The sequence below is a fragment of the Siphateles boraxobius genome, unplaced genomic scaffold, assembly GCF_051911475.1.
Source record: "Siphateles boraxobius isolate OS27281-9 unplaced genomic scaffold, OSU_SipBor_1 18, whole genome shotgun sequence".
NCBI classification, from domain to species: domain Eukaryota; kingdom Metazoa; phylum Chordata; class Actinopteri; order Cypriniformes; family Leuciscidae; genus Siphateles; species Siphateles boraxobius.
Window position 1 is genome coordinate 10,009,826 of NW_027508788.1, and position 27,895 is coordinate 10,037,720.

The 27,895-nt window shown below is 45.2% G+C and overlaps 1 protein-coding gene across 3 annotated transcripts; it reads left to right on the forward strand.

The window, feature by feature from the left end:
- The first annotated feature begins 867 nt into the window (after positions 1 to 867).
- Positions 868 to 27,864, forward strand: slc22a6l (solute carrier family 22 member 6, like). 3 transcript variants are annotated; one of them, XM_077233407.1, is made up of 12 exons: positions 901 to 947; positions 1,213 to 1,244; positions 1,826 to 2,315; positions 2,938 to 3,041; positions 3,171 to 3,325; positions 3,451 to 3,619; positions 4,480 to 4,603; positions 4,686 to 4,801; positions 4,890 to 5,104; positions 5,255 to 5,363; positions 11,463 to 11,666; positions 26,252 to 27,864. In XM_077233407.1, exons 3-12 carry the CDS (start codon positions 1,929 to 1,931, stop codon positions 26,343 to 26,345), a joined length of 1,677 nt encoding a protein of 558 aa, XP_077089522.1. In that variant the 5' UTR covers positions 901 to 947; positions 1,213 to 1,244; positions 1,826 to 1,928; the 3' UTR covers positions 26,346 to 27,864. The 3 variants fall into 3 exon arrangements, with proteins under 3 accessions (XP_077089521.1, XP_077089522.1, XP_077089523.1); XM_077233406.1 differs by having other exon boundaries at positions 868 to 1,244; XM_077233408.1 differs by lacking the exons at positions 901 to 947; positions 26,252 to 27,864 and adding an exon at positions 13,396 to 13,581 and having other exon boundaries at positions 1,123 to 1,244.
- The last annotated feature ends 31 nt before the right edge of the window (positions 27,865 to 27,895 follow it).

Sequence of the window (27,895 nt, forward strand, 5' to 3'; positions counted from 1 at the left end):
TAGGCTCTCTATTTACATTCAGTATTTTTTTTCTAGAGAGTTATTTCCTTGCCACTGCTAGCTGTAGCTTGCTCACTAGTCCCAGCACTGTGTAACTGCTTTGGAACAATATTTAATATTAAAAGTGAAATGCAAATAAACGTAATTTGAATTAAATAGAAATCTTATATTCTAATATAGGATTAAGAAATATACACTGTTGACTTATACAAAGTTTTAAAATATATATTTAAACATTTAAATTAAATAAATCTATATCATTATATAGTTGTGAATAATTATTATAAACATTACAAAATAACTTTGTAATATATTATGTATAATGTATAATTGTATAATGTATAATTTTGCAGATGTGATCTGAAAAATTATTACAAAGTGTGTCTTATCACACTTATTTTTCCTCACACAGTTTAAATGGATCTGTATATTTAAAAATATATAGCTGCCTTATTCAGAAAGAGATTAATCACAAGGGGTTCCTAAAATATTAAAGCATTAAAAAGTTTGAAAACCCTGATCACACACAATGATGACACCCCAATAAAACTGATATCATTGATACAATTTTTTCAGAAGTGACTTATTCTTTCAAGTCAATCAGGTGTATTGTCTTACACAAGACTGAACATATATAAACTATACCTATGAACCTTGAGAGTCAGAGGATATAAACACCTGCATATGGATAAACATCATTGGTTACTCTTCTACCTTGTCATACCTGTTCTGTCTCACTCATTGCTTGAGTGAACAAAATGTTCTGCCTACGTTCAGCTAAGCAGAGAGTTATGCCTAAAAGTAATAATTTACCCATAATCCCCTCCTCCTTTCACATTTATAATGAGACATGAAGTCCCGCACACTAATCTACACTGAGTTGTACTCAGTTCCTCACAGTAACACCCCACCGGCTCGGACTCTGGACCATCTTCAGGACACAGCAGGTACGAGCACAGAGGTTAGCCAAAGGATTCCAGAAGGAGCACAACAACTTCAGTCTAGCTGAGCCATCTCTTCCCGTGCCTCATGGAAAAGTCTGTTCGTGCCACAAGCGGTTTAAATGTGGACCTTCTAATCCAGAGCAAACCTTTGGTGCATTTCCACCCGAAAGCCTGAGGAATTTAAGAGCTGATTATAAAACAACGCATAACAGTTTCTCTATTTATTTCTCCTATTAAGAATATCTTTCTAGTTCCATTTGTTTTCCAGGGAGAAAATTCAGGACATCCAAGACACCACAGGTCCGTGCGCACTTGTTTTCTGCCTTAAATTAATACATTGTTTAAATTAAGACATTATTAGCTGACTGTGTGATTTGAATATGTACATTTCTAAAAATACATAACTAAGACAGTTACCTCTGATAACAGATCACTCTAAATTGTAATGTTGACATGCATTTTCTGTAAAGCTGCTTTGAAACAATATTATGAAAAGCGCTATACAAATAAATGTTAATTGAATGTAACTGAATTGAAAAAATAATTAACACATTGAATTAAACATAAGGTAGAAAGACGTATACATTGTAAAACGTGAGTAAAATGTAATCTTTATGTACAACTTTTTTATACAGTGATGCCAATATTATTAGCATAATATGTTTACATCTCCATAATATCTACACTTGTACTTTTAATTATTTGGATAAACACATCTGCTAAATTACTATATTTAAATCTGATTGATTCCTAAGTAATTTTTTTATGATTGCGACATAATTTTATTGTGATAAATGCAGTGCATTACCTATTTCAGAGCCTATAAGTGAATTTTCCATAAGGGCTTTTGACCAACATGCCTTATCTTTATATTCCCACAGACATATTTTACAACCCGCTTAGCAGAACATTGGGTTATAAACTGTATTCCTCACGTGAGTTGTAATACCTGTGATATTCCCTGTTGTTGTGGACATCTGAGCCATGGCCTTTTCTGACCTGCTGGAGCAGGTGGGCAGCACGGGACGCTTCCAGATCCTGCATGTCACCCTGTTGAGTATGCCCATCCTGATGATGGCCAGCCATAACCTGCTGCAGAATTTTGTGGCCTCTGTGCCGCCGCACCACTGCGCCCCCTACGCCAACCTCTCAATGTCCTCCATGGGGGACATGGTGCGGGCAATGGTGCCCCTGGGCCAGAACGGCCAACCGGAGAGCTGTAGACGCTACACACATCCTCAGTGGCAGCTCCTGGACAGCAATATTTCAGAAAGCCTAAGGGAAGAGGGTGTGGAAGAGATAGAGATGCAGAAGTGTGAGGATGGATGGAACTATAACATGACAGAAATGAGCTCGACTATTATTAGTGAGGTAAGTGTTAAATGTTTTTCCATTATTATTATTAGCAAAAAGTTTGCTTTCATGGTGACATTAATGTTAATTTAAACATTTAATAATATTTTTTTTTTAAATCAGAAGTTGTGTCTGTTAATATTACATTACACTGTGAACTAACATTAATAAACAATGGACAACATTTATTATTAAAATGATGTAAACACGTTTTTCATTGTTACTTCTTAGCTAATATATTAACAAATGAGACCTTATTGTAAAGTGTTACCAAAAAGATATTAAATGAAAATCATATATTTGTAAGTCCGCCTTGTGTGACCAAATAATTTTTTGGGGCTCTGCCTGTTCACCAAGCAAAAAGCAAAGAAAGGAAAGTGGTATGTTTGGTAACACTTTATTTTAAGGTGAAGTAGTTACACGTTACAACATGTTCTTACTATAGTAATATCTAAAGTATAAGTTATAAGTAACTAGAGTACATCTAAACCAAACACTAACTCTATATAGTAAGTACATGTAGTTAATTAATATTACACAGTACTTATTTGAGTATGTAACTACTGTACGTCTCCTTAAAATAAAGTGTAGCCATATGTTTTTCCCTGTGTGCTCTTAATTAAAATGTTGATTCTTTTAGTGGGATTTGGTTTGTGACCAGCGTGCGCTAAAACAGATGAGTCAAACTACATATATGGGAGGCGTCCTTGTGGGAGCAGTGCTTTTTGGGGGACTTTCTGACAGGTTGTGACAGCTTTTACAGTTAAATATGACAACAACATCAGGAGAAAAAACAAAAAAATTTCATTATTTAACACATCTGACAGAGACATGCAGTAGGACACTAATTAAAATTCCCCTAATCTGTTGTAGATTTGGCCGGCGCATTTTACTGCTGATCTCTAACCTGATGATGGCGGTTGGAGGAACATGCGCTGCCTTCTCCACATCCTTCACCATGTTTTGCCTTTTCCGTGTCTGCTGTGGCATGGCCCTTTCTGGTCTGGTGCTCAATTCCTTCTCTCTAAGTGAGTATAGTGAATAACACAGCTGTGGATTAGAGGTCGGCATCTATTCAATCCATGTGATTTACATTGTATTTAGTGACATCTAGAGGAGAAAAGCATAAAGTGTCATTGTTGCTTCTCCTCAGTTGTGGAATGGATCCCCACGCGTGTGCGAACAGTGGTGGGCACAGGAACGGGCTACTGCTACACCACGGGCCAGCTGATCCTGGTAGCCATCGCTTATTGCATCAGAGACTGGCGCTGGCTCACATTGGCCGTCTCTCTGCCTTTCTATGTGTCCTTCCTCTACTCATGGTGTGTCTTCTGCTCATTTCTACTAAACTAGAACTAGAACAGCATTTATTTGAAATAGAAATCTTTTCTAACATTAATGTCACTTTTGATAAATTTAATGCCCCCTTTCTGAATAAAAGTGTCAAAAGCGTTGGAATGAAAAAAGTAGCAGAATCTATGTGCAGCATTATTAAATAACAAATCATAATAAGCAAACACTCATATTATCTCAGAACTTCTAAAAAAACTTGAAAGGAACAATCAGTATACAATAGCAATCACAGACAAAGAACAACTAAAAATGAGCAATAACACTGGAGTAAACAAGATAATTAACCAGAACATGAGGACAAATCAACCATGTCAACAGATAAATTAACACATGCAACTGAATTGGGAACAAAGCTAAACTAAACACAAAGTCCTATACTCAAGCAAAACACAAACACAGATCAAATGTGACAACACCACTAAACACACAGTCTGGGACGGATGTTGAGGAGCTCAGTTGTCAGCTATGGCATGGACTCCTGGTCTGCGGTGGGCTCTGGCTTTGTGGGCTCGGGCTCTAGGTAAGTGGAGGATTTGGGTGCTGGCCTGGGGAGGATTGGAGTAGACAGTTGCAACCGCAAAGGGGCAAGTTAGTCTGGGCCATGTTTAACTTCCATTGCCTCCACGAAAAAAATCTGAACCTTACACAAACACAATATGTCTATTCATGTTTAGTCTGTTAAATAAGTCTTTAATAATACCAGATAATTTGATAAATAATTTAAATAATAACATAATATAATTATTGTAAACAAATATTCATTGTAAGAAGTCAACCACTTGAAAGTCAATGTTTATTTTGCTCATGTTTGAGTTTTTATGTTCTGCAGGTGGTTCTTAGAGTCTGCTCGTTGGCTGGTCCTGAACAAGAAATCAGAGCAGGCAGTAAAAAACCTAAAAATGGTGGCTCGCATAAATGGACGCCGTGCAGAAGCCGATAAAGTCAACCTTGAGGTATGACTTTATGTGGGTTGTGTCAATTTCAGCATACTCCGAGTCATTCGGAATGCTTATTCTGTTGTGGTTGTGCATGCAGATGTTGCAAGAGTCCATGAAGAAGGAGGTGGCCTGTTCACAGGGGTCTTACAGTGCTCTAGACCTCATGCGCACATCCACTATGAGAACCATCACCGTGTGCCTTAGCGCAGTCTGGTCAGTCACTCAATTCTACCATTTAATTCAATAACAACTAGCATTTAAATCATACCGCACTTGTGACCTTCGAACTGTAACATCTCAGGTTCTCAACCAGCTTCGCCTACTATGGCCTCTCCATGGATCTGCAGAAATTTGGGGTCAGCATTTATCTTATCCAGGTCATCTTTGGAGCAGTGGATATACCAGCCAAAATCTTGGTTACGATATCCATGAGCATGTTAGGACGAAGACCATCTCAGTGCGGAGCTCTTGCACTGGCTGGTGTAATGATTCTCATTAATCTTCTGGTGCCTTATGGTGAGAATTTGAGCCTGGTTAGCAGTAAAGCACACTAATAATAAAACTGCAGTCTCATTGTCACATAGGGTCACCACAATTCAAGTTTGACATTCATTTGGCTGATCATGGAACAATGTGTTCGTGACACTTGTTTTTGTGCATGAGCAGACATGCAAGTGTTACGCACCAGCCTGGCAGTGATTGGGAAGGGCTGCTTGGCTGCGTCATTCAACTGCTGTTACCTGTACTCTGGAGAGCTCTATCCTACGGTCATCCGGTAATTAAATCCTAAAACAACAACAAATTCCCTACGATTCAAAGCTTAATTGCACTTGTCCACAAGGCCGTAACCATGTCTTGAACATTTGTGGCGGAGGGTTGTAATGGTCTTTTTATTTAAAGGAAACAAATAATTAAAAAAATTAAAATGGATTTAATGAAATAATGAAAAAGGCAGAAGAGCAGTAACGGAACAAGAATATATATATTTCCCTTTCAAGGGAACTTCGAGCTGCGTCAAACGCTGCGGGACGCCCCTGCGTTGTGCGTCATGAAGCACGTATGGAATCAGCCCAATGGAGAGATGAAACGTCATAGGCGGGTGACGTCATCGACCAGGAAACTATAAAGCACCCCAAAAACACAAGCGCATTAGCTTCTGTGCTTTCAGTCGCGCTACATGTGAATCTGTCCCTGTGTGATATTGTCTGTCTTACATACCCTGCACCACACAAACAATTTATCCCTATATATATATATATATATATTGAGAGATTATGGCGGACGAACAGCAGTTTAGAAAGTGTGTTCCTCCCTGCTCGCGTTATTTAACGAGCGGGGATACACATGATCTTTGTGTTGTTTGTTTGGGAGTTCAGCATGCCCAGTTTGCTCTCGAGGGAGCAGACTGTGAGCATTGCGAGCGTTTGCCGTTAAGGACGCTCCGCTCCCGCCGATCGCTCTTTGAGGAGAGCGGTTCGGTGCGCGCTCCCCGCGGTTCGGGTCCCGCTTCTGCCGAGGCAGAGCGGCGGCGCTTATCGTGGGGATCGCAGATGGATCTCACAGCGGGGTTTGAGACGGGCTCTGCCTTATCTCTCCCTTCACCTGTGAGATCCAGTGCCTCAGTCCCGGGTTCGGAAGCACGCGCTGCGGTTTCTTCCGCTCGGGCTGAGGCACCAATGCTGCAGCTATCCAGTTCTGAGGAACTTGATGTTGTTAGTGTTTAGGGAGATGTGGAGGATTCGCCACCCCACACTCCTGAGAGTGATGAGCTTATGGAGGTGTTAACAAGAGCTGTTGAAAAACTTAATATTGAATGGCCAGTGACTAGACAGGAGTCTGTTTCTAAATCAAAGTTGGATGAGAGATTTTTGCCGTCACGTGTGCAGCCTCCACGCCGGTGCCTGCCGTTTTTCCATGATCTCCACACCGAGGTGTCGAAATCATGGAGAAAACCGGTGTCATATAGAGTGTTTAGTCCCCAGACTTCAACATACGCTAATATTATGGGAGCCAAGGCTCATGGTTATGGTGCTTTGCCTCGTGTGGAAGAGACGCTTGCGAGCCATCTCTCCCCCGAAGCAGCATCATCTTTTAAGGCACCGGCATTACCCACCAAGCCTTTAAGAAACACTTCGGCTTTGGTGGGTAAAGCATATTCGGCAGCAGGTCAGGCTGCGTCATGTCTGCATACTATGTCAATCTTGCAGGCATACCAGGCTGATCTGCTAAGGGACATGAGTGAGAGTGAGGAGGTCAGTACTGACGTAGTTCGCGAACTGCGTCAGGCTGCTGATTTATCCCTGCGTGCCACCAGAGAATCGGCCAAATTAATGGGTCGTTCTATGGCAGCTCTGGTGGCCGCAGAAAGACATTTGTGGTTAAATCAGACTAATATTAAAGAGAGAGAAAAAGCTTTTCTTTTAGATGCTCCTCTTTCTCCCATGGGGTTGTTTGGTGATGCTGTGAATTCAGTTATCGATAAATTCCAAGAAGAAAAGAAACAAACTGCAGCTTTTAAAAAGTTTCTTCCCCTTAAAGTTCATGTCCCTGGGGCTGCTGGGCGGGAGCAGCCCCGGCCGTCTTCGAGCTCATCACATAGAGCGCAGCAGAGGCAGAGTGTCGCGTCTCGTGCTCCCCCTGCTGGACAGTGGGCTCAGCCGCGACACTCTCAGCCGAAGCCTTCTCCCAGTAGAACTGATCTGAGGACAGTTATATTGGCTAAGAAGGCTTCGGCTAAGAAGAAGTCCTGACGCCAAGCCGTTCAGGATGCTGAGGGTGGTCCCCACCGAGGCGGAAAGGTGTTCACCTCTTTTTACGGTGCCCATTCCTCCTCGGTGCCCTCAGGGGCTCGTTCTGCCAACCCCGCCTTTATGCCGGGGCACAGACGATCCCAGCGAGCGCTTTCCCGAGGGACGCTCGCTCCCTCTGAGGAGGGTCTCAGAGCGGTCAGACCAGTTGTTCCCTGCCGGTGCGCCGTTACAGGGCGCTGCGTCTGCTGCTCAAGTTACACCAGAGGCCAGTCTCGAGAGGCTGGTACCCTTAGTAGAATTTCTGGCAGAGTGGAAAAGCCTTCCAAAAATATCTCATTGGGTCCTGCAGACAGTAGAAAAGGGTTATGCTATCCAGTTCAGGTGTCGTCCACCAAAATTCAGAGGGGTTCTGCACACAGTGGTGGGCCCCGAGCAGGCTCTGGTATTGGAACAAGAGGTGAAAACGCTCCTTCAAAAAGAGGCTATAGAACGGGTTCCTCCTCCCAGTTTGGAGTCAGGTTATTACAGCCGATATTTCATCGTTCCAAAGAAGGATGGGGGGTTGCGTCCAATTTTAGACCTGCGCATATTGAATCGCTCGGTAGGGAAGCTAAAATTCAAGATGCTCACTATCAAGCAGATCGTGTCTCAAATCAGGTCCGAGGACTGGTTTGTCACGATAGATCTGAAGGACGCATACTTCCATGTGTCCATCCTTCCACAACACAGGAAGTTCCTGAGGTTCGCCTTCGGGGGCGAGGCGTTCCAGTACAGGGTTCTTCCGTTTGGCCTAGCTTTATCTCCCCGCACTTTCACGAAATGCATGGATGCAGCACTAGTGCCTCTGAGGCTTCAGGGCATTCGGATTCTCAATTACATCGACGATTGGTTGATTTTAGCTCAGACCGAGCAGATGGCGGTTCGGCATCGAGATGTCGTCCTCGCTCATATCAGAAAGTTGGGGTTGAGGCTGAACGCAAAGAAAAGTGTATTATCTCCTTCCCAGAAGACCACTTTTCTGGGTGTCGTTTGGGATTCGGTATCGATGCGGGCGCGACTCTCTCCGACCCGCATCGCTTCGATTCTCTCAGCTGTGAAACAAGTGAAGCTAGGCCAGCTACTCACTGTCAAGCAGTTTCAGAGACTGTTGGGTCTGATGGCAGCAGCGTCCAACGTTATACCTTGCGGCCTGTTGTACATGAGACCGCTACAGTGGTGGCTCAGGACCAAGGGATTCTCCCCGAGGGGAAATCCGCTCCGCACGTTCAAAGTCACGCGGCGCTGCCTTCGTGCTCTGGTCATGTGGAGAGAAACTTGGTTCCTATCCAAAGGTCCCGTGCTGGGGGCTCTTTGTCGTCGCATAACGCTAACGACGGATGCTTCCCTCACAGGGTGGGGGGCGGTCATGAGTGGTCGCCCAGCCCAAGGTCTGTGGCAGGATCATCATCTTTTGTGGCACATAAATTGTCTAGAGATGTTGGCTGTGTTTCAGGCTCTGAAACACTTCCTAACAGACCTGAGAGGCCATCATGTGTTAGTTCAATCAGACAACACGTCGGTGGTCTCTTATATAAATCATCAGGGGGGCCTGCGGTCTCGCCGGCTTTACAAGTTGGCCCGTCAGATCCTCCTGTGGTCCCAAGGGAAGCTACTATCTCTGAGAGCAATGTATCTCCCTGGGTATTTGAATGTGGTAGCAGACTCCCTGTCGAGGCAGGGGCCGAGGCCAGGGGAATGGAGACTCCACCCCGAGGTGGTGGAGCTCCTTTGGTTGAGTTTCGGTCGCGCCGAGGTGGACCTATTCGCTTCCAAGGAGACCACTCATTGTCATCGGTGGTTCTCCATCACTCTTCCAGCCCCCCTGGGGTTGGATGCTATGGTGCAGCCGTGGCCGAGGTCACGTCTGTACGCCTTTCCCCCGATTGCTCTGTTACCAGGAGTTCTGGAGAGGGTCCGCCGGGACGGGGTCAGTCTACTACTAGTAGCCCCGTTCTGGCCGGCCCGAGTATGGTTTGCGGACCTGATTTCTCTCCTGGACGGTTCTCCTTTGGAGCTCCCGGTCAGGAGGGATCTACTCTCCCAGGCGGGGGGCACGATACTTCACCCCCGCCCAGTATTGTGGAAACTGTGGGCTTGGCCTCTGAGGGGGCCCAGCTCATAGACTCCGGTCTCTCAACCGAGGTTGTTGAGACCATTCTTAACTCCAGAGCTCCATCCACGAGGAAGCTTTATGCCTTGAAGTGGAAACTTTTCACTTCTTGGTGTGGAGAACACCTGCAGGACCCAGTTAACTGCCCAGTGGGTGCAGTGCTGGAATTCCTGCAGGAGCGCTTCTCCACAGGGTTATCCCCCTCCACACTAAAGGTGTATGTGGCGGCACTAGCTGCTTACCACGTCCCTTTCAGTGGAGTTTCTCTTGGGAGACACCCGCTTATAACTCGTTTCCTCCGTGGCACTTTGAGGCTGAGGCCAGCAGTTCGTACGAGGGTGCCGACTTGGGATCTGGCCATTGTATTAGAAGGTCTTTCCCTAGCTCCTTTTGAACCTATCGAAGAAGTTCCCGAGAAGTTTCTCACTTTTAAGACTATCTTTTTGCTTGCTATCTCTTCACTAAAAAGAATCGGAGATTTGCAGGCTCTGTCGGTTTCACCCTCGTGCCTGGAATTTGCACCTGGCATGGTTAAAGTTTTTCTGCATCCTAGACCAGGTTACGTTCCTAAGGTTCCTACTAATATTGTTAGACCTACGGTTCTGCAGGCTTTCTGTCCTCCTCCATTTATGTCATCGGACCAGGAGAAACTTAATTCACTCTGCCCTGTTAGGGCATTAGACGCTTATGTCCACAGAGCTGCCCTGTGGAGGAAATCAGAACAACTTTTTGTATGTTTCGGGCCACCCAGGAAAGGGTGTCCGGCGTCTAAACAGAGAATGAGCAAGTGGGTGGTTGAGGCTATCTCACTTGCTTATGAGTCGGCTGGCCAGCCTTCACCTTTGGTTGTCCGAGCTCACTCTACCAGGAGTATGGCTGCTTCTAAAGCTCTTTTGTCGGGGGTTTCCCTGAGTGATGTTTGTGATGCGGCTGGATGGTCTTCACCGCATACTTTTATTAAGTTCTATGACCTAGACTTAAGCTCTACCCCTGGGGCACAGGTGCTCTCGTCCTCTGTGCGCTAGTCTCACATGACGGTCATTTGGTCCTATGGCGACGTGGGTATTCGCGTTCCCGCAGCGTTTGACGCAGCTCGAAGTTCCCTTGAAAGGGAACGTCTCGGTTACGTATGTAACCCTAGTTCCCTGATAGGGAACGAGACGCTGCGTCGCTCCGCCATACTCCCGGCACTCCCGTTAGCGCTTCCTTCAAGCCTATCAGAAGCTAATGCGCTTGTGTTTTTGGGGTGCTTTATAGTTTCCTGGTCGATGACGTCACCCGCCTATGACGTTTCATCTCTCCATTGGGCTGATTCCATACGTGCTTCATGACGCACAACGCAGGGGCGTCCCGCAGCGTTTGACGCAGCGTCTCGTTCCCTATCAGGGAACTAGGGTTACATACGTAACCGAGACGATATATATATATATATATATATATATTATTTTTTTTTACAATTTGAGCAATATGCACACATTCACTTTTATACGTTACACAAAATGGCTCTTGTCATGTAGGCTAAATGATTCAGAATATATTTAAAATTTGACCCCCCAAAAAAGTCAAATATTTAATGGTTAGCTACTTGCAACTTACCTCAGTCTTTTACCATTAAAAGCTGAAGTGTTGCACTGGAATTTATGTTTGGTGTTTGTGAATCCCTTTTAGTCAAATCCCACCTTCTGTGATTTAATTGGTAATGCCAATCAGATGACCGCTGACTGCAGACCAGCCTAAAAATGTCACTTTAAAAAAAAAAGAAAGTCATTCTAATAACAAATAGAACAGCATCAATTTGTACATTTCTAATTTTGGGGTGAGGGACTTGTTTCCCTCAATCTATATGGTGGTTACGGCCCTTTTTGCATATCATTTTGTTTCTTTTTGACAAGCAACAACAAGAATCCCAGAATCCCATACTATTTTCCAGTGCAACTGATGTCAACGTATGCAATGTTCTGCTGTGTCCTCTCAGTCAAAACGGAATGGGATGGGTCTCCATGATGGCTCGGTTTGGAGCAATGGTGGCCCCCATGGTGCTCCTTCTGGGAGAGGATTCCCAATGGCTACCTGGTTTTATCTACGGAGGGGCTCCAATTGTCAGTGCGATCATCGCCTACTTTCTCCCAGAGACCCTTGGACAGCCTTTGCCTGATACTATCCAGGATGTGGAAGACAGGTGAGCCTGTGCACTTTAAAAAAAAAAAGTTGAGTTAATAAAAAATAATAAAACATCTAAGCAACCAGCTGCAAAGCATTTTTGAGTTCACTGAACTTTAGTGGTCAAAGTTGTGCCAAATCCTTTTTGAAAGTTTTCTAAACTTATTTAATTAAGTTGTTCTACCTTTCTCAGTAAGTTAATCTAACTACCAGTCCAACTCAAAAAAACAAGTAAGCACAACTACAGAGGCCTGAGGTTCACTAAACTCAAAAAACGAATAGCCCTCACATTAAGAATCATACTGTTTACAAGTACCTCAGATCCTCAGAAGTAGCTCCTGATACCTTCACTCAGCCTCGGAGTCCAGGCCCTGTCCCATCGCAGTTTGCGTCTCGGGCAGTTTTAGGCGGAGCTCTCACGATGAGCAACACCACTCTGCACGCTCCAGCCTCCGGAGTTCCGGGGGTAAAAAAGCCCTAGGGCCACGTGCGTGTGGCCCGTTTATGACGTACAAACCATACTGTAAATACAAAACAATACAAAAGAGATTGCCATCATTACAAACATATATTCATTGACAATTCTGCAAAACAGCACTTTTTCTGTCTACATGAAGTTCTACTCCACTCCTCACTATTTATTAAAAAAAGAGAAAAAGATTAGTCACTAAATTAGAGTACAACCTGTCCTGGAATACATAAATGATGAACCTTATGATTATCCATATGGATTGCAGCTACTTGAACAATAATCATCTTTTGAAGGACCAAACTCTTGCACACTTGGGGTCAAGACCAATAAACCCTTTTGAATTTGTAATTCTTTTATTTTAATTAATTGGGATAGTTCACATTGAGGGCATTAATCAAAGAGGAGAATAACAGCTGTGGCAAAGGACTTGCACATTATCCGACCCAATCTGCTCTTTTAGTACTACAGAGAGGCACCTTATATTTGGGTTTGAGTGGATGGTGGCTACATCATCTTCAACGATGGTTAAGAACCTCATCTTCTCCCCTTGTGAATGGCTTCTGGCTCTGTGTCCTGCAGTAGAAATTGGCAGAAAATATAGGGCAAAACAATTTTTGGTTTGAATCCCATTGGACCACAGAGTGTTCCTAAATATGTGCTTGTGTAACTTCATTTGGAAAATAAAGGTGGTCATGTTTTTAAGCTTGTTCAAATTCAGCCATCGAACTAAAACTGATAAATGAAATACATTTCCCTAGCCCAAACAATAACACACTTGTGCTGTTAGATGCCATATCAGCATTGATGTGATTACCTGTGGCACTTGTTAACAGCAGAATCCACAGCCATTGATTTAAAGCTTTTTATGTTGTTTAAAAGAGATAGGTCCCCCAAAATCACACATGCAGAGGGCATAAGGAAGTGTATAGGATCACATTCTATTCATTGCCCAAACTGATCGTATTGAATCAGCAAAGATTAAATCACAAGAGTCATATGGATAACTTTCATGCTGCCTTTGTGTCCTTTTTGGAGTTTAAATGTGTTGGACCCCGTTGACTCGAATTTTGTGGACAGGAAAACCTTCAATCCTTCGAAATATTTTTTTGTTCACCAGAATAATATAAAGACAACAAAAGAGGTGAGTAAATATGCAAGTTCTTCTTGTTTATATCTTCTATATATTTATATTCTTTCATATTATATTAATTTATTTACTCTGCTAATGCTATATTACTGTTTAACCTTATGATTGTGCACTGTATTGTTTTCACAGGTTAGATATCAGAGGGAATGTCTCAATCTCAAGGTTTTCAGTGTCTCTGGAAAGTGTTGCGAAGCAGTAATATTCTATTGTCTTTGCTTTGGTATAAAAACAACTTGTTGAATGTGTGGTATCAGATTAAGTCAAACTTATCACCAAGAAAGACTTTAATATTCAATAAAGTAATTTTTACCATGACTTTGTCTCCTGCGTTCTTCTATTTCGTCTGCATCTTGGCTGATAGGAGAGCAGGGGCTGTATTCACAAAATATTTTATCTTACCACTAAGAGTAAGTCTCCTAAAGGGCAGTAAAAGTTAATTAAGAGTTTTCTCTTAAAACTTATTCACAAAGCTGCTGATACCAACTTTTACTAAGGAATATTTGATTTGATTTGATTTGATTGACTTTATTAATCCCACACTGGGGAAATTCCTGTGTTACAGCAGCTCCAGTAAAATACAAAAATAAAGTAGAATACCAATATAAGAATAGAACTGTATTTACATATTAACCAACCTTATGTAAACCGACAATCTATAAACACAAATATACAATAAATATGCTAATAAATAGAGGTAACATATTGCACAGTTGGAGGTGACACAAAGTAATAAATAGATAAGAAATATACATAATGCAAAATATTGTCCAGTGCTACTCAGCTACTCAGCCGCAGCTAAGAGTGCTAGTTCAACAACAGCTAACAGTCCTACATTGTGATGTTGCATTCAAAAGTCTAACTGCTACTGGGATGAAGGACCTACGGAAGCGCTCCTTCTTGCACTGCGGGTGCAGCAGTCTGCCACTGAAGGAGCTGCTCAGGGAGCTCACAGTCTCATGTAGGGGGTGAGTGGTGTTGCCCATAATAGATGCCAGCCTGGCTAACATCCTCCTCTCCCCCACCTCCTCTATGGTGTCCAGAGGGCAAACCAGAACAGAGCTAGCCTTCATCACTAGTTTGTTGAGTCTTTTCCTATCCCTTTCTGTGCTCCCTGCTCCCCAGCAGGCCACTGCATAAAAGATTGCAGACGCCACCACCGTGTCATAAAAAGTTTTTAACAGAGACCTGCACACTCCGAAGGAACTCAGCCTCCTCAGCAAATGGAGACGGCTTTGGCCCTTTTTGTACAGGACGTCTGTGTTTGTGGACCAGTCAAGTTTCTTGTTTAGGTGAACACCCAGGTATTTGTAAGTGTCCACCCTCTCAATATCGACACCCTGGATGTTCACCGGTGTAGTACCCGGCCGCCTCCGGCGAAAGTCAACCACCATCTCCTTTGTCTTGCTGGCGTTGATGTGAAGATGGTTTAACTCACACCAGTTGACAAAATCCCCGATGACCTCCCGGTACTCCTGGTCATTCTCCTCTGATACCCTCCCTACAATGGCAGTATCATCAGAGAACTTCTGCATGTGACAGCTGCTTGTGTTATACCTGAAGTCCGCTGTGTACAGGGTGTAGAGAAAAGGAGCGAGCACTGTCCCTGAATAGAGAAAAGTCTTAAGCTAAGAGTAAGGGCGGGGTTGACCTCGTTGCTATGGATGATGTCAACACGCTTACTAACTATGACCACAGTGATTGGCTGATAGGGGACGAGTCTATGTCAGCAATTTATTCATAGAAATATTGTAGAATTCAAATAAAGGTTTTAAAATAAAAATGTTGCCATATACAAATAAAGATTAAATATATATATATGTTGCCTGCCATATTCAAATAAATGTTTTAAAATGTAAGCTAAGTGTCACTAATTAAACTAGTATATGTTCAGCTAATTGTCAGCCTCTTAAATGTCTGCATGTTCGACAAATGATGTTTTATAAACAAAGTTTGGGAGGAGGACTTCCAAATGGTCTATCTAATAAGGTTGAAAGGAGGCATATACACAGCTGACAGATGACTCACCCAGTTACCTAAACAGTTTTCTGTATCCCTCCGCCACCCCTATTGTACTCTCGGTGAAGATAATCTTTGCTCTCTGTTGGGGATACGGGGGAGAATGTCTCGGATACGTATGTAACCTTGGTTCCCTGAGTAGGGAATGAGACACTGCGAAGCAGTCGCTATGGGAACATCTTCGTTGTGACGAATCTGTGAAGCCCTTATACCATCACGCCAATTTGATTGGCCAATAGAGCTTAGCTCGGCCCAAAGAATAGGTCACGTAGCTTAATATCAGTGTGCTGCGCGCTATTTGGTCAGATTTCCAAGACGAAGGAAGCACTAATCGAAAAATACGGGAAAGCCGCCATCGCAGTGTCTCGTTCCTTACTTAGGGAACCAAGGTTCCCTTTCGTTGTCACTCCAAGTTCAGTCGGATGACGACGAATGGGGTTTCGCTTAGAAAGCCTATCGACTTCGAGTATACAAAACGAGCCAATGGCAAAGAAATGCCATGGGTCTGCGGAATTTGCATAGTGGATCTCTGCCTTACCTCGTGGGTATAAAAGGAGGACGCCGGCAACATGCAGATATGTTTTCGCTTCGGAGCCAAGAGTATCTCTTCACTCCACAGCCATCTCTGACTTCGCTCTACGAGACGAGCCACTCTCTCCGGTGTTGGTGTGACGGCGATCTGCAGCGAGTTCACATTGCTTACTGATCTGTGCTGTGATCTGCCAGTGAGTGTGTTTCTCCCTGCTCACTTCAACATTGCGGAGTTTTTTCTCCTCTCACAAAAGAGCCTGCCCTTATGGCCTTTATGGGTATACTCCCGATGTGCACGTCTTTTTATTTGCCTTGCATTTCTGGCTGCGGTCGACTCATTTCCGATTTTGATGGGCATATTCTCTGGTCTGTGTGCTTGGGCTTGATCACGCTAGAGCAGCGTTTTTGGATGACTCACGTTCTCCCCGCGGAGAGAACGTGAAAGAACTGTTCTCAGAAAGAACTGACTCTCCCGTCTCTGAGCACACAGAGTTCTCGGACGACACAGTGCGCCGCCCCCGAGCCGTGCACCCCTCGTCCCCCTCTGTCTCAGAGCCGGATGACAGTGCGTGCCATCCCCGGATCGTACCACTCTCATCCCCCTCTGTCGCCAGACCCCTGGCAGAGCAGGTCCCCATGGAACGCTGGTCCTTCCCTGGCCTCCTCTGTCAGGGTGCGGTTATGACCATGCCCCTACACCGGGCCGCTAAGCCGTCCACGTCCGGGCCGGTCATTCCGCTTCGCTCCACCACCGAGGGGATGTCTGGGGTTCGCATGACTCCGCTGGCACAGTTCTTGGAGCCTAGCTAGAGCGCCCCAATCTGTTCCGCTGGGTAGCGCGAACCATTGACTCGGCTATGCGATTCAGTTGGCACGGTCTCCTCCCCGCTTCAGGGGAGTCTGCTCCACTATGGTCGCTGGCCATGCCCCTATCATGAGAGCGGAGGTTGCTACCCTACTGGCGAAGGGTACGATCGAGACTGTCCGTCCAGCCGAAATGAGGTCCGGGTTTTACAGCCCTTACCTCATTGTCCCAGAGAATCCGGTGGGTTACGGCCAATCCTGGACCTGCGCATCTGAACCGGCCCCTTCACAGGCTGCCGTTCAAGATGCTCCTGGCCAAACGCATTTCCGAATGTGTGCGGCCACAGGATTGGTTGGCACCGATCGACCTGAAGGACGCCTACTTTTATGTCTCCGTTCTCCTTCGACTCAGACCATACCTTCGGTTTGCTGTCAGGGGGCGTGCATATTAGTACGCTGTTCTCCCATTTGGGCTAGCCCTGTCTCTTCGCGCCTTCACACAGGTTGTCGAGGCAGCCCTCGTTTCTCCATGGAAACACGGGGTTCGCATCCTGAACTATCTCTGCGACTGGCTATCCTAGCTCACTCTCGAGACCAGGTTTGCGAACACAGGGACCCAGTGCTCTGGCACCTAGCTCGTCTGGGCCTTCGGGTCAACTGGGATAAGAGTAAACTTTGCCCCGTGCAGAGGATCTATTTTCTCAGTATTGACTTGAACGCCTTCTCCACTCAGCCACGGCTGACTTGCCTGAGACAATCAAGCGCAAGAGGCTCCTGGGGCATATGGCGACCGTAGCCGCAACATCGCCGCTTGGATTGCTCATATGAGACCGCTTCAGCTTTGGCTTTGCGACCGAGTCCCGAAGTGGGCATGGCAACACGGCGTGTACTAGTTACTCCGACCTGCCGTCAGACCTTCACCCCGTGGTCGAACCTCAGTTTCTACAGGCTAGTGCCCCTGGAACGAGCTTCCGGGCCTGTTGTTTCTCAACACATGCCTCCACCATGGGCTGGGGCGCCATGCACAATGGACACGCTGCCGCCAGCTCCTGGACAGGACCTAGCGCCCTTAGCATGTCTATTGCCTTGACTTGCTGGAAGTTTGCCTTGTTCTGCACTGCTCTTGCAATGCTCAAGGTCAACGCATACCAGCCCACTCTGACATTACCACAGCAGTAGCGTACATCTACCATCAAGGTGGTCTACGTTCCCGCCGTATGTCGCAACTCGCCCGCCACCTCCTCTTATGGACTCAGAAGCATCTGAGGTCGCTTCGAGCCATTACTCCTGGAGCCCTGAACTGTGCAGCCTACGAGCTCCCACGGCTTCAGCCTCTCCCTGGAGAATGGTGACTCCATCCCCAGTCCGTTCAGCTGATTTGGGACCAGTTCAGGGACGCAGAGGTAGATCTGTTTGCCTCCCACGACTCGACCCATTGCGCTCTGTTTTGCTCCCTGTCCGAGGGCACGCTCGGCACGGACGCACTGGCGCACAGCTGGCCGCGGGGCCCCGCAAGTATGCGTTTTCCCCCAGTGACCCGTCTTGCACATACCTGTGCGAGATCAGGGAGGACGAGGAGCAGGTCATTCTGGTCGCGCCGCACTGTTCCGCCTGGACCTGGTTCTCCGAACTAGTACTCTTCGCGACAGCACCTCCCTGGCCAATTCCTCTAAAGGAAGGACCTCCTTTCTCAGGGACGGGGCACCCTATGGCACCCTCATCCCTATCTTGGAGCCTCCACGCGTGGCTCCTGGACGGGACGAGGCAGGTTTGAGTACCTTCACTTCCGCTAGAGCGCCGTCCACGAGACATGCCTATGCTTGAAGTGGAACCTCTTCGTCAACTGGTGCTCTTCTCACAGAGAAGACCCCCGGAGATGTTCGATCAATGTCTTGCTTTCCTTCCTTCAAGAAGGGTTGGAGCGAAGGCTGTCTCCCTCCATCCTCTAAGTATACATTGCCGCCATTGCCGCACACCATGATACGGTTGAAGGTAAGTCTGTTGGGAAGCACGACCTGATCGTCAGGTTCCTGAGAGGAGCGAGAAGACTGAATCCTCCTCACCCTCCTCTTGTTCCCTCTTGGGACCTCTCAGTGGTTCTAACTGCCCAGAGTGTTCCCTTTGAGCCTTTGTAATCAGTGGAGCTTAAGTTCCTGTCAATGAAGACAGCGCTCCTGGTTGCATTGGCCTCCATCAAGAGGGTAGGGGACCTGCACGCATTCTCCGTTGACGACGCGTGCCTGGGATTCGGGTCGGCTTACTCTCACGTGATCCTGAGACCCCGGCTTGGATATGTGCACAAGGTTCCTACCACTCCCTTCCGGGACCAGGTGCTGAACTATGTAGACAGAACGCAGTGTTTCAGGACCTCAGACCAGCTCTTTGTCTGTTATGGTGGGAAGCTGAAGGGAAAGGGTCTCTCCAAGCAAAGGTTGTCTCACTGGATAGTGGACGCCATTGCTTTGGCATACCAGCAGCAAGGTCGACCGTGCCCCTTGGTGTGACTGCCCACTCCACCCGGATTGTGGCGTCCTCTTGGGCTCTAGCGCATGGCGCCTCGCTAACAGACATCTGCAGAGCTGCAGGCTGGGCGACACCTAACACATTCGCCAGATTCTACAATCTCAGAGTGGAGCCAGTGTCCTCTCATGTACTCGCTTCAACAGCTAGTACTGGACCTGCTCAGGTGTCTTTGCTTGCTCGCCATTCCACTCCACGGACTGGATACTTGTGATATTCTCCTCAGGTGAGCTTCCCCGAAAGCCCTGAGTTCCTCCAGCACTCCTGATGTCGGCGCCAGTGTCTATTGCCTGCACGTCGGCTAGGTGCCTCCCGTGTGCATGGTCCCTCCTCTGAGCGACCCCCACATGTGTATTTCCACTGTAAGCCTCTCTGAGCATGTCTCTTTCCCTTGGCAAACCAACTTGCCACCCCTGGGGTTGAAATATTCCACCTGCGGCTGGAAACCTCAGTGTTTTACACATGCATCCTTCCCTGTCATGTGTATTCACTAAGTCCCCCCCTCTCTGGGTTGGCAATAATTGCATATTTCCTCTAAGCTATGGGATATGCTCCCCGGTGTACCTTGGTATTCCTGTGCTAAATAGGAGTCCTTCGTCCATGGTAGTCTCACGACAGGGATCTCAGATTTACACAGGGCACTGGAAGACAGCTGAGAAGGTGGCGTCATTAGACTGGTAATCCCATTCGTCGTCATCCAACGTAACTCGGAGTGACAACAAAAGGGAACGTCTCGGTTACATATGTAACCCTCGTTCCCTGAGAAGTGAACGGAGAAGTAACGTCTTCCTGCCACTTTCCGATGTACCGCGGGGATGGCCTGAGTTAAGTCTGGGCTCCTTAGTGAAGAAACATATCTGCATATCTGCATGTTGCCGGCGTCCTCCTTTTATACCCACGAGGTAAGGCGGAGATACGCTATGCAAATTCCGCAGACCCATGGCATTTCTTTGCCATTGGCTCGTTTTCTATACTCAAAGGTCGATAGGCTTTCTAAGCGAAACCCCATTCGTCATCATCCGACGTAACGTCTGCGTTTCCTACTCAGGGAACGAGGGTTACATACGTAAACGAGACATTACATACGTAACTGAGACGTTCCTTTTCATATGTTCTCTCGAAACTGTGAAGCGGTCGCTATGAGAACGATTTATACCATAACGCTTTCACGTACCTGAGAATAGCTGGAAGACCGTGGAAAGCGTCCACTCAAGCAGATGAGCCCCACCTTGAAAGCAGGTCTGCTCCCAGGTTCAGACGGCCTGGAATGTGAACCACTCAGATTGAAAGAAACTCGGCCTACGCTCCCAAAAGAGGACACGTTTCGCCAGTCTGTACAGGTGATGAGAATGTAGTCCCCCGTGACGATTTAGGTATGAGACCACAGTCATATTTTCTGTCCTAATCAATATGTGAAAGCCCTTCAAACAGGGTAAGAAACGCTTGAGTGCTAGAAACACCGCTAGCAACTCCACACGGTTTAGGTGCCAACCGTAATGCACCTCTTTCCAGACTCCAAATGTCGGGCGTCCCTAATAGACTGCCCCAAAGCCCGAGAGGGATGCGTCAGTCTTGATAGTTTTGCGACGACAAAATGCCCCCAGCTGGACTCCTTCGGAGAGGAGTGGGAGTTTCGTCCACGGACGCAGAGCATGAAAACCTCTGCGTGTGATCCACACTCTGCGGAGAGGGTGGCAATCGGGCAAAATCCCGTGGCTTTTGAGCCACCTTTGAAACTGTTTCATGTGGAGCAGGCCCCAACTGAACCTTAGGGGACGCTGCTGCCATAAGACAATCAGTCTGTGGCATGTGCCACCTGAACTAAACATCACGTCCTGAATTGACTCAGACAGCACTGCAATGACTGAACACGTGAGGGAGACAGTCGTGCCCATTTCATCGAGTGAGAGTCTAGTTCCACGCCCAGAAAAGTTGTTTGTTGGTGTGGTAGCAATATGCTCTTCTCAAAGTTTATGCATAATCCCTTGCTCCTCAAATGACTGAGTACCAAATCATGATGTACTATTGCCAGTTCCTGAGATTTGGCTGGTATTAGCTCATCGTCCAGGTAGGTCAGTATTTTGACGTCCTGTAGCCGCAGCGGGGCCAGAGCCGAGTTTATACACTTTGTGAATGTTCGAGGAGCCAGAGCCAGACGGAAGAACACGGTATTAGCAGAGCCATAGAGAGAAAGAGTTGCGACATGCTTTGATGTCGCCGCTATGGCTGTCACGTGGTTCATGAAAGCCCCAATAGTTCCAAAACATACGCTGGCTGTCATGTTCTTCTATGGGACAGACAGCAGTGATTGCATTATTGAACGGTAAATATAAAATAAAACACACACCCAAGTACTTTTTAAGCTGTTATTGCATTATTGCATTTTGTTAATGTCAGTTTTGCATTTGGAGAGGCAGGGTCACAACAAAATACTGTATATTCTGTCACAGCTGACAAAGTCGCGCTAGCTAACTAGGCAGGGCTTGAAAATTGGTTGAAACAACCAACATAAAATATAAATAATTACGCTGTGCATGTAAAATGAAGACCAGTATAAGCATCTCAAAGGGCCTCTGATACAATATAGACAGTTGACAATTCAAAAGAGGTCGATATTTCCGAAACTTACGTTACCTCTGGAACAACTCGCAGGCAGCATTCACCACTCAAAGCTCAGCCAACTCGTCACATAATGAAAAGTTTATCCCAAAATTTCAATGAAATAAAAGTTGCTATATAGGTGGTAGCGATTCATTACATTGATTATTACGTTGAGACTTAAATGGCTTGCATATAATAGCATTTTTTTGGGGGGGGGGGGGGGGGTAGCAGAAACGGCATTGTAGTGTTGGTTCAGTGCGGGTGTGATGGAAGAAGACAAGGGTCGGCGTAACTGGGACTCGTACACGATTTTATTAACAGAGTTTTTGAACAGGAAATATGCGCGAGGTGCGCCTTCACCATAGAACACTTTATAGCAACGTTCAAACACTCTTTCCACTTTTAAATTAGCTCAGTCCATCAATTCTAAGTCCTTTTCCGTGCACGAGCTCCCAGTCCTTCTCTCTCCCCGTTCTCTCACTCCAGCCGGCTTTTATGCGATCTCCCCACGCCAATTACAGAAACAGGGTGATCGTCATTTTGCACTTGACCTACTTACCCACCGCTCGGCTCCGCCCTCTCTCTCTCGGCTACAGACTCCGCTAAACCACGCCCCCCTCGCCACAGGCATGAAAACGTTTTTGTGGTTATTTTTGGAGGGAAAATGGGGTGTTCTCATAACGTAGAATACATTTACAGCACAGCAACGACCATTTGCAGCAAATTTCAGTAAATTTGATGGAGAGACGGCATTAACTTTAACAGTGTGGTCAGTTGAAATGAAACTGGAGATATGGTTACTGACTGGAATAATTCATAACATTAATGTATACTGTTAACGGGATTAATTTGAGTATACATTTACATACTGTAGACAGTACATCGAATGCATGTATAACCTACACCTACTTGGACATTTGTCATGATTTCAGTTATTTTGACACTACTCCTGTACATAATTTGAAATTAAATGAGAACAAAATATCTATATAAGTTACAAACCACTATTGCTATTCAAATTGTTATTCTTACACAACAACATTATGTAAGAAGCTGGAAGATTATTTTGCTCATCCGACAAATTATGCAAATTAGGGAAAGATAATTTTATATTTTTATTGCATTATGATACCGTATAAAGCTCAGCCATACGTTCTGCTTTTCTATGATGTTCAGGATTTTTTATACTGTCATAGAGGTGTAAATTCATTTTTTACGTTTTAGCATTGATGTCTTATTTGTGGGGGTGCCGCTGCACTTATTTGCTTTATATCCAGATGTATACTATTTCTAATATTCTGACCACCTCATGTATGTATGCAACATCACATTTAACTATGACCTCCGTATTTACACAGTTCTGACTGGTAGGTAACGTTAGTGAATGGTTGATCACGTAAGCTACAGCTGCAATTAACTATTTTCTTCCAATAAACATTAACTAAAGTTGGCTACATAAATTACAACTAGGCTACTGACTAGATTCATGAGAGGAAGGCTAATGCATTCAAATGCAAAAAATACAGTAATTTCATCAACTTACCAGTGAGCGTACTTCGGAAACACTGAAAATGAATGGGGTTCAGTGCTGGAACTATCATTGTTTGGAACTATCGGCTGCCCCACGACATGCGTTACTTCCGCATTCCAAAGTTCCCATGGCAGTCTATGGGAGTGTCGTAACTCTGTTTTTCAACGGCTCTGGGTATTGGTAAGCTTTGCCCTCAAAAGCGACTTGAAGAACTTCCTGTGTCTCTTGACTACATGGATGTGGAAGTACGCATCCTTTAGGTCGATGGTCATGTAAGCCCAACTCAATCGGCCCAAAGGAGGCATATGTGATCAGTGGGTGAAGGTCTCTGCACATTACTGTCTTTCCGTGTGGTGAAGTAATTTAATTAAATTAAATACATTTTCTCATATGTATTAACTCGTTATTTCATCTGACTCCATAAATGAAAAATGTTTTAATGATATCTGTGCATCATTAAGTGTGAGCGAATGTTTGATTATTCTTTTTAACTCTTTACTGAAAATAATGTCAGAGTCGACTAGAATAAAATCAAATGTTTACAATTTATTATGTCAGGTAAATGTATCACGCCAATTGTATAATCAGTTCAAAGATAATAGATACAAACATCAAATGTTCTGGAATAAAGAGAGAAGATGCAATACCTAACATTATAAAATACATGATGCAAAATGTTTTGTTTACACTTCGCATCACGAGCTAGTCTTGGTTACAGAATCGCCCCGAGTCTCTAGTTGCATTTCCTTATATAGACAGACCAAGGCAGACACCTCTTTTCAAATGTAAACATGAGTTCACAGTGGGAATTAACATTCATCACCGTCCCAGACTTACTGGAGGCAGAAGTTAATTTACATGGAACCATTTGCTAAGAATGGGAATTTGATTGAGTTTACACCTTCTGAGAGCAGGAGACCATTTGCCTGAAAAAACCCACCCTCCTGTGTGCAAGTTCTCTCTAAACTCTTATAAACTTTATTACCTTTTGTTTTACTTCTTTTGGATATGTACTAGTCGCACCGAGACATTTCGAATGATACCAAACGTGTAATACTGCATGATAATTATTCACATTAAACTATATAGATACTTAAGTGATTTTCAGGTGATCTCAGCAGGAGAGAGTGGGACAACATGGGGGAGGTGATTGACTCTGGGATGCTAGTTCTCAAGAGTGAGTTCAAATGTTGATTTCCTCTAAGAGAGTTGCCCTCTCTTCCAGTTCTTCCAGTTTCTCCCGTCTTACAGTCACAAACCAATCTCTGATCTGGATCTGAGACAAAATGGACTTTAACGTCAGCATTTTAAATTTGTTGACTCTGAGCACAAGGTTTAAGCGACAAAGTTGAATATCGGACACAAACCACCATCCTTTTTGGGCACAACAAAATAATGGCTGTAGAAGCCTGACTCCATCTGAGAAGGGGGTATTTCTTCTATAGCCCCTTTCTCCAGGAGTGACAAAATCTCCTGACTCAAAGTCGAGAATTCCCAAGGACGTACCATCGTGAGAAGGATCCCGCTGAAAGGAGGTGGGCCATTCCTGAACTGGATGGTGTTACCTTGTCGAATGGTATGTAACACCCATTGTGAGATTTCGGGCAGGCGCTGCTACGCGGCCCAGTGTTCCGCGGCCCAGTGCTCGCTAGAGGTGTTAGCCGTTCTACTTATGGACCCTGCCATGCTGCAGGTGCCAGTACTTTTACTGAACGCAGAGAGCCCCTGGCGTCTGGCCTTTGCGTTTTTAGTTATAGACAGGTCCCCCTGAATAGGGCTCCGAAGCACATAAGTGGTGGAAACCTCTGAAACAGGGAGCCGTCTCATTGCGGGCTGACCCCCCACATAGAATGTGGGGATTTTGTACACCGTCATAAATTGGCCTCACGCAAGTTGCCTTAGGGCTTTTTCTTGAACTCCGAAGGCTGGAACACACGGAGTGTCTGAGGTGTTGCTCGTCGAGAGAGCTCCGACGGAAACCACCCGAGACGCAATCTGCGGCGGGACTGTTAAGGTCGGAGCTGGGAGGCTACAATGAGAGAGACGAATATCCTTGTGTGGAATATCCTAAACTCTCCGATGGAGGGCTTAGCCTCCGAGGACGAGCGAAGGTATCAGGAGCTACATCTGGTGACCTGAGGTTGAGAGGCCTTGGCCGTCAAACCCAGGTCTATCTGTTTACGTCGCGAGTGAAATGGTGGACGAGTCCTAGGAGGGGTTCGTTGTGACTCACGGGGGCGCTGTAGCGAAGATGAGTGGGACCGGACTGCAGGTGGCAGTTGCTCGGTCTCACCAGACCTGGGGTGGATAAGCTGGTGAAAAACAGCAGATTGCTGTTTCGCTGCACAAAATTTTTCCATCACAGCGTCACAGACTCCCCAAATAGGCCGTCTTTAGATATGGGGGCATCCAGCATGAAGGTCTTGTCTTTTTCTTAGATGTCCTTCAAAGTCTTTTTTAGTCTTTTAACATAATATTATATTTTACCAACTAGTGTGCAATTTATGTAACTTATTTTCATTCATAAAGCTTAAAGAAAACGTATTATTCCATTCCTTTGGCAGCATGGTTGAAGGAGGAAATTAAACCCCACAGAGGAGGGCACAGCGACTACTGACTGTGCATGCACAAAACCGGGAAAATAAACGTTCGAACGACGAAATCAAAACATTAAGTTTTCCCTACTTAATTGTTTGTATTTATTGGACAAAATAGTAGTAAACATGTAGTTAAATAGTTTTTTATAGGTAAACTCAACATTGTGTTTAAAAATTGTCCACTCAAACGTAACAATTTGCATTTGGATTTTTTGCAGTGTGGTGACTTGAAAACATACAGTTTTGTGCTAGTTGAATCTGATCAAACATGATGCAATTGATATCGCAAGAGAATGTTACGTAAAAAGTTAAAGTGCAAATGAGCAAAGTGGCATGTGTTAATTGCTAACAATAACATGTTTTTCAACTCTTTCACTTATTATAGAGGTTTAGGACGGACAAATTCTAAGAGATTACCTGAAAAAGAGGATTTGGCCAAGAAGAATCCCAGTTGTGTCCTCCTGAAAGAGTCTGCCTGAGACGGTCACTTCACTGCAGTATATGACATTAATTGAGATGATCGATGCCATACCGAAGAGAACTCAAGTGTTAATATGATGGAAACAACCAACGGCTGTAAATGGGGATTTCTTTGAATTTGAATTATAAATAGTGTGTGGTATTTACTTGTTGTTCTGACTGCAATTAATGTAAGTTAAAAGTATTATTTACTTGGATGAAGTGAGAAATAGAGCTTCATATGGAGCTTTGTGCTCTTTAGAAATCTTTTACTGTTGTGTGTGTGTGTGTGTGTGTGTGTGTGTGTGTGTGTGTGTGTGTGTGTGTGTGTGTGTGTGTGTGTGTGTGTGTGTGTGTGTGTCAAGTCAAGTCACCTTTATTTATATAGCGCTTTTTACAATACAGATTGTATCAAAGCAGCTTCACAGTGATAACATGAAAATAATATAACAGAGTTTGTTTCTAAAAGAAAATTGAGTCAACGTCCACCTTAAGTAAGGCAGATCAGTAATATTATTGAATAATAAATGTCCCCAACTAAGCAAGCCAAAAGACAAGGCAACAGTGGCAAGGAACCAAAACTCCATCAGGTGACAGAATGGAGAAAAAAACCTTGGGAGAAACCAGACTCAATCGGAGGGCCAGTTCTCCTCTGGCCAACGAAGGAACAGTGCATGATTTATGATTCGGGCAGCATAACAAGTCAGATTGGATCGGAACATTGAGAATATTTATCCATTTCCATCATTTGGAAGTCCAAGTAATCACGCCGGTGTTGAGACGAGTTGTTGAGGATCAGTGCCGTCCACCATAGAGGGTCCATATCGCCGGTGTTGAGTCGACTCTTCACAGGCTTTGTGATTGAGGTATCTGAAGTCTCCGTGAAAGGCTGGATACAAACTAGAGCTGACGAATGCCGTTTTTCCCGGGACTCGCGTCCCGAGATAACAGCAGAAAAGCAAAAAGGGAAAATAATTAGCGTAGCTGCTGTTCATAATGATTTCCATAACACGGGCGTAATTGATAAAAAACATGAAGACAGTGATTCTTGCGTCCCAGAGTCACCCCCTCCGTCCCCCACTCAACTCAGCCCTGCTTACTGACCTCTACATCCCTCCTGCTGCTGAGACCTAACCACAATCTCACAATCTCTTCGCAGCCCAACCATACGCGCCGACCCGTTTGACTAAGGCTGTCGAGCCCCACTGTCGTCATTAAAGCAGGTTCAGTGGCAACGGTTCCGTATGGCATACCACCTACCGCAAAACACAGTAGTGTGTGTGTGTGTGTGTGTGTGTGTGTGTGTGTGTGTGTGTCTGTGTGTGTGTGTGTGTGTGTCTGTGTGTGTGTGTGTGTGTGTGTGTGTGTGTGTGTGTGTGTGTGTGTGTGTGTGTGTGTGTGTGTGTGTGTGTGTGTGTGTGTGTGTGTGTGTGTGTGTGTTTGTGTGTGTGTGTGTGTGTCTTTGTCTGTGTGGGCCGGAAATTTTTGTTTTATTACATGAATGATGAAAATAAATAAAGAACACAAATTGTTGATGAATGGGGTTTGTGTTTGTTTTGTTGATATTTAT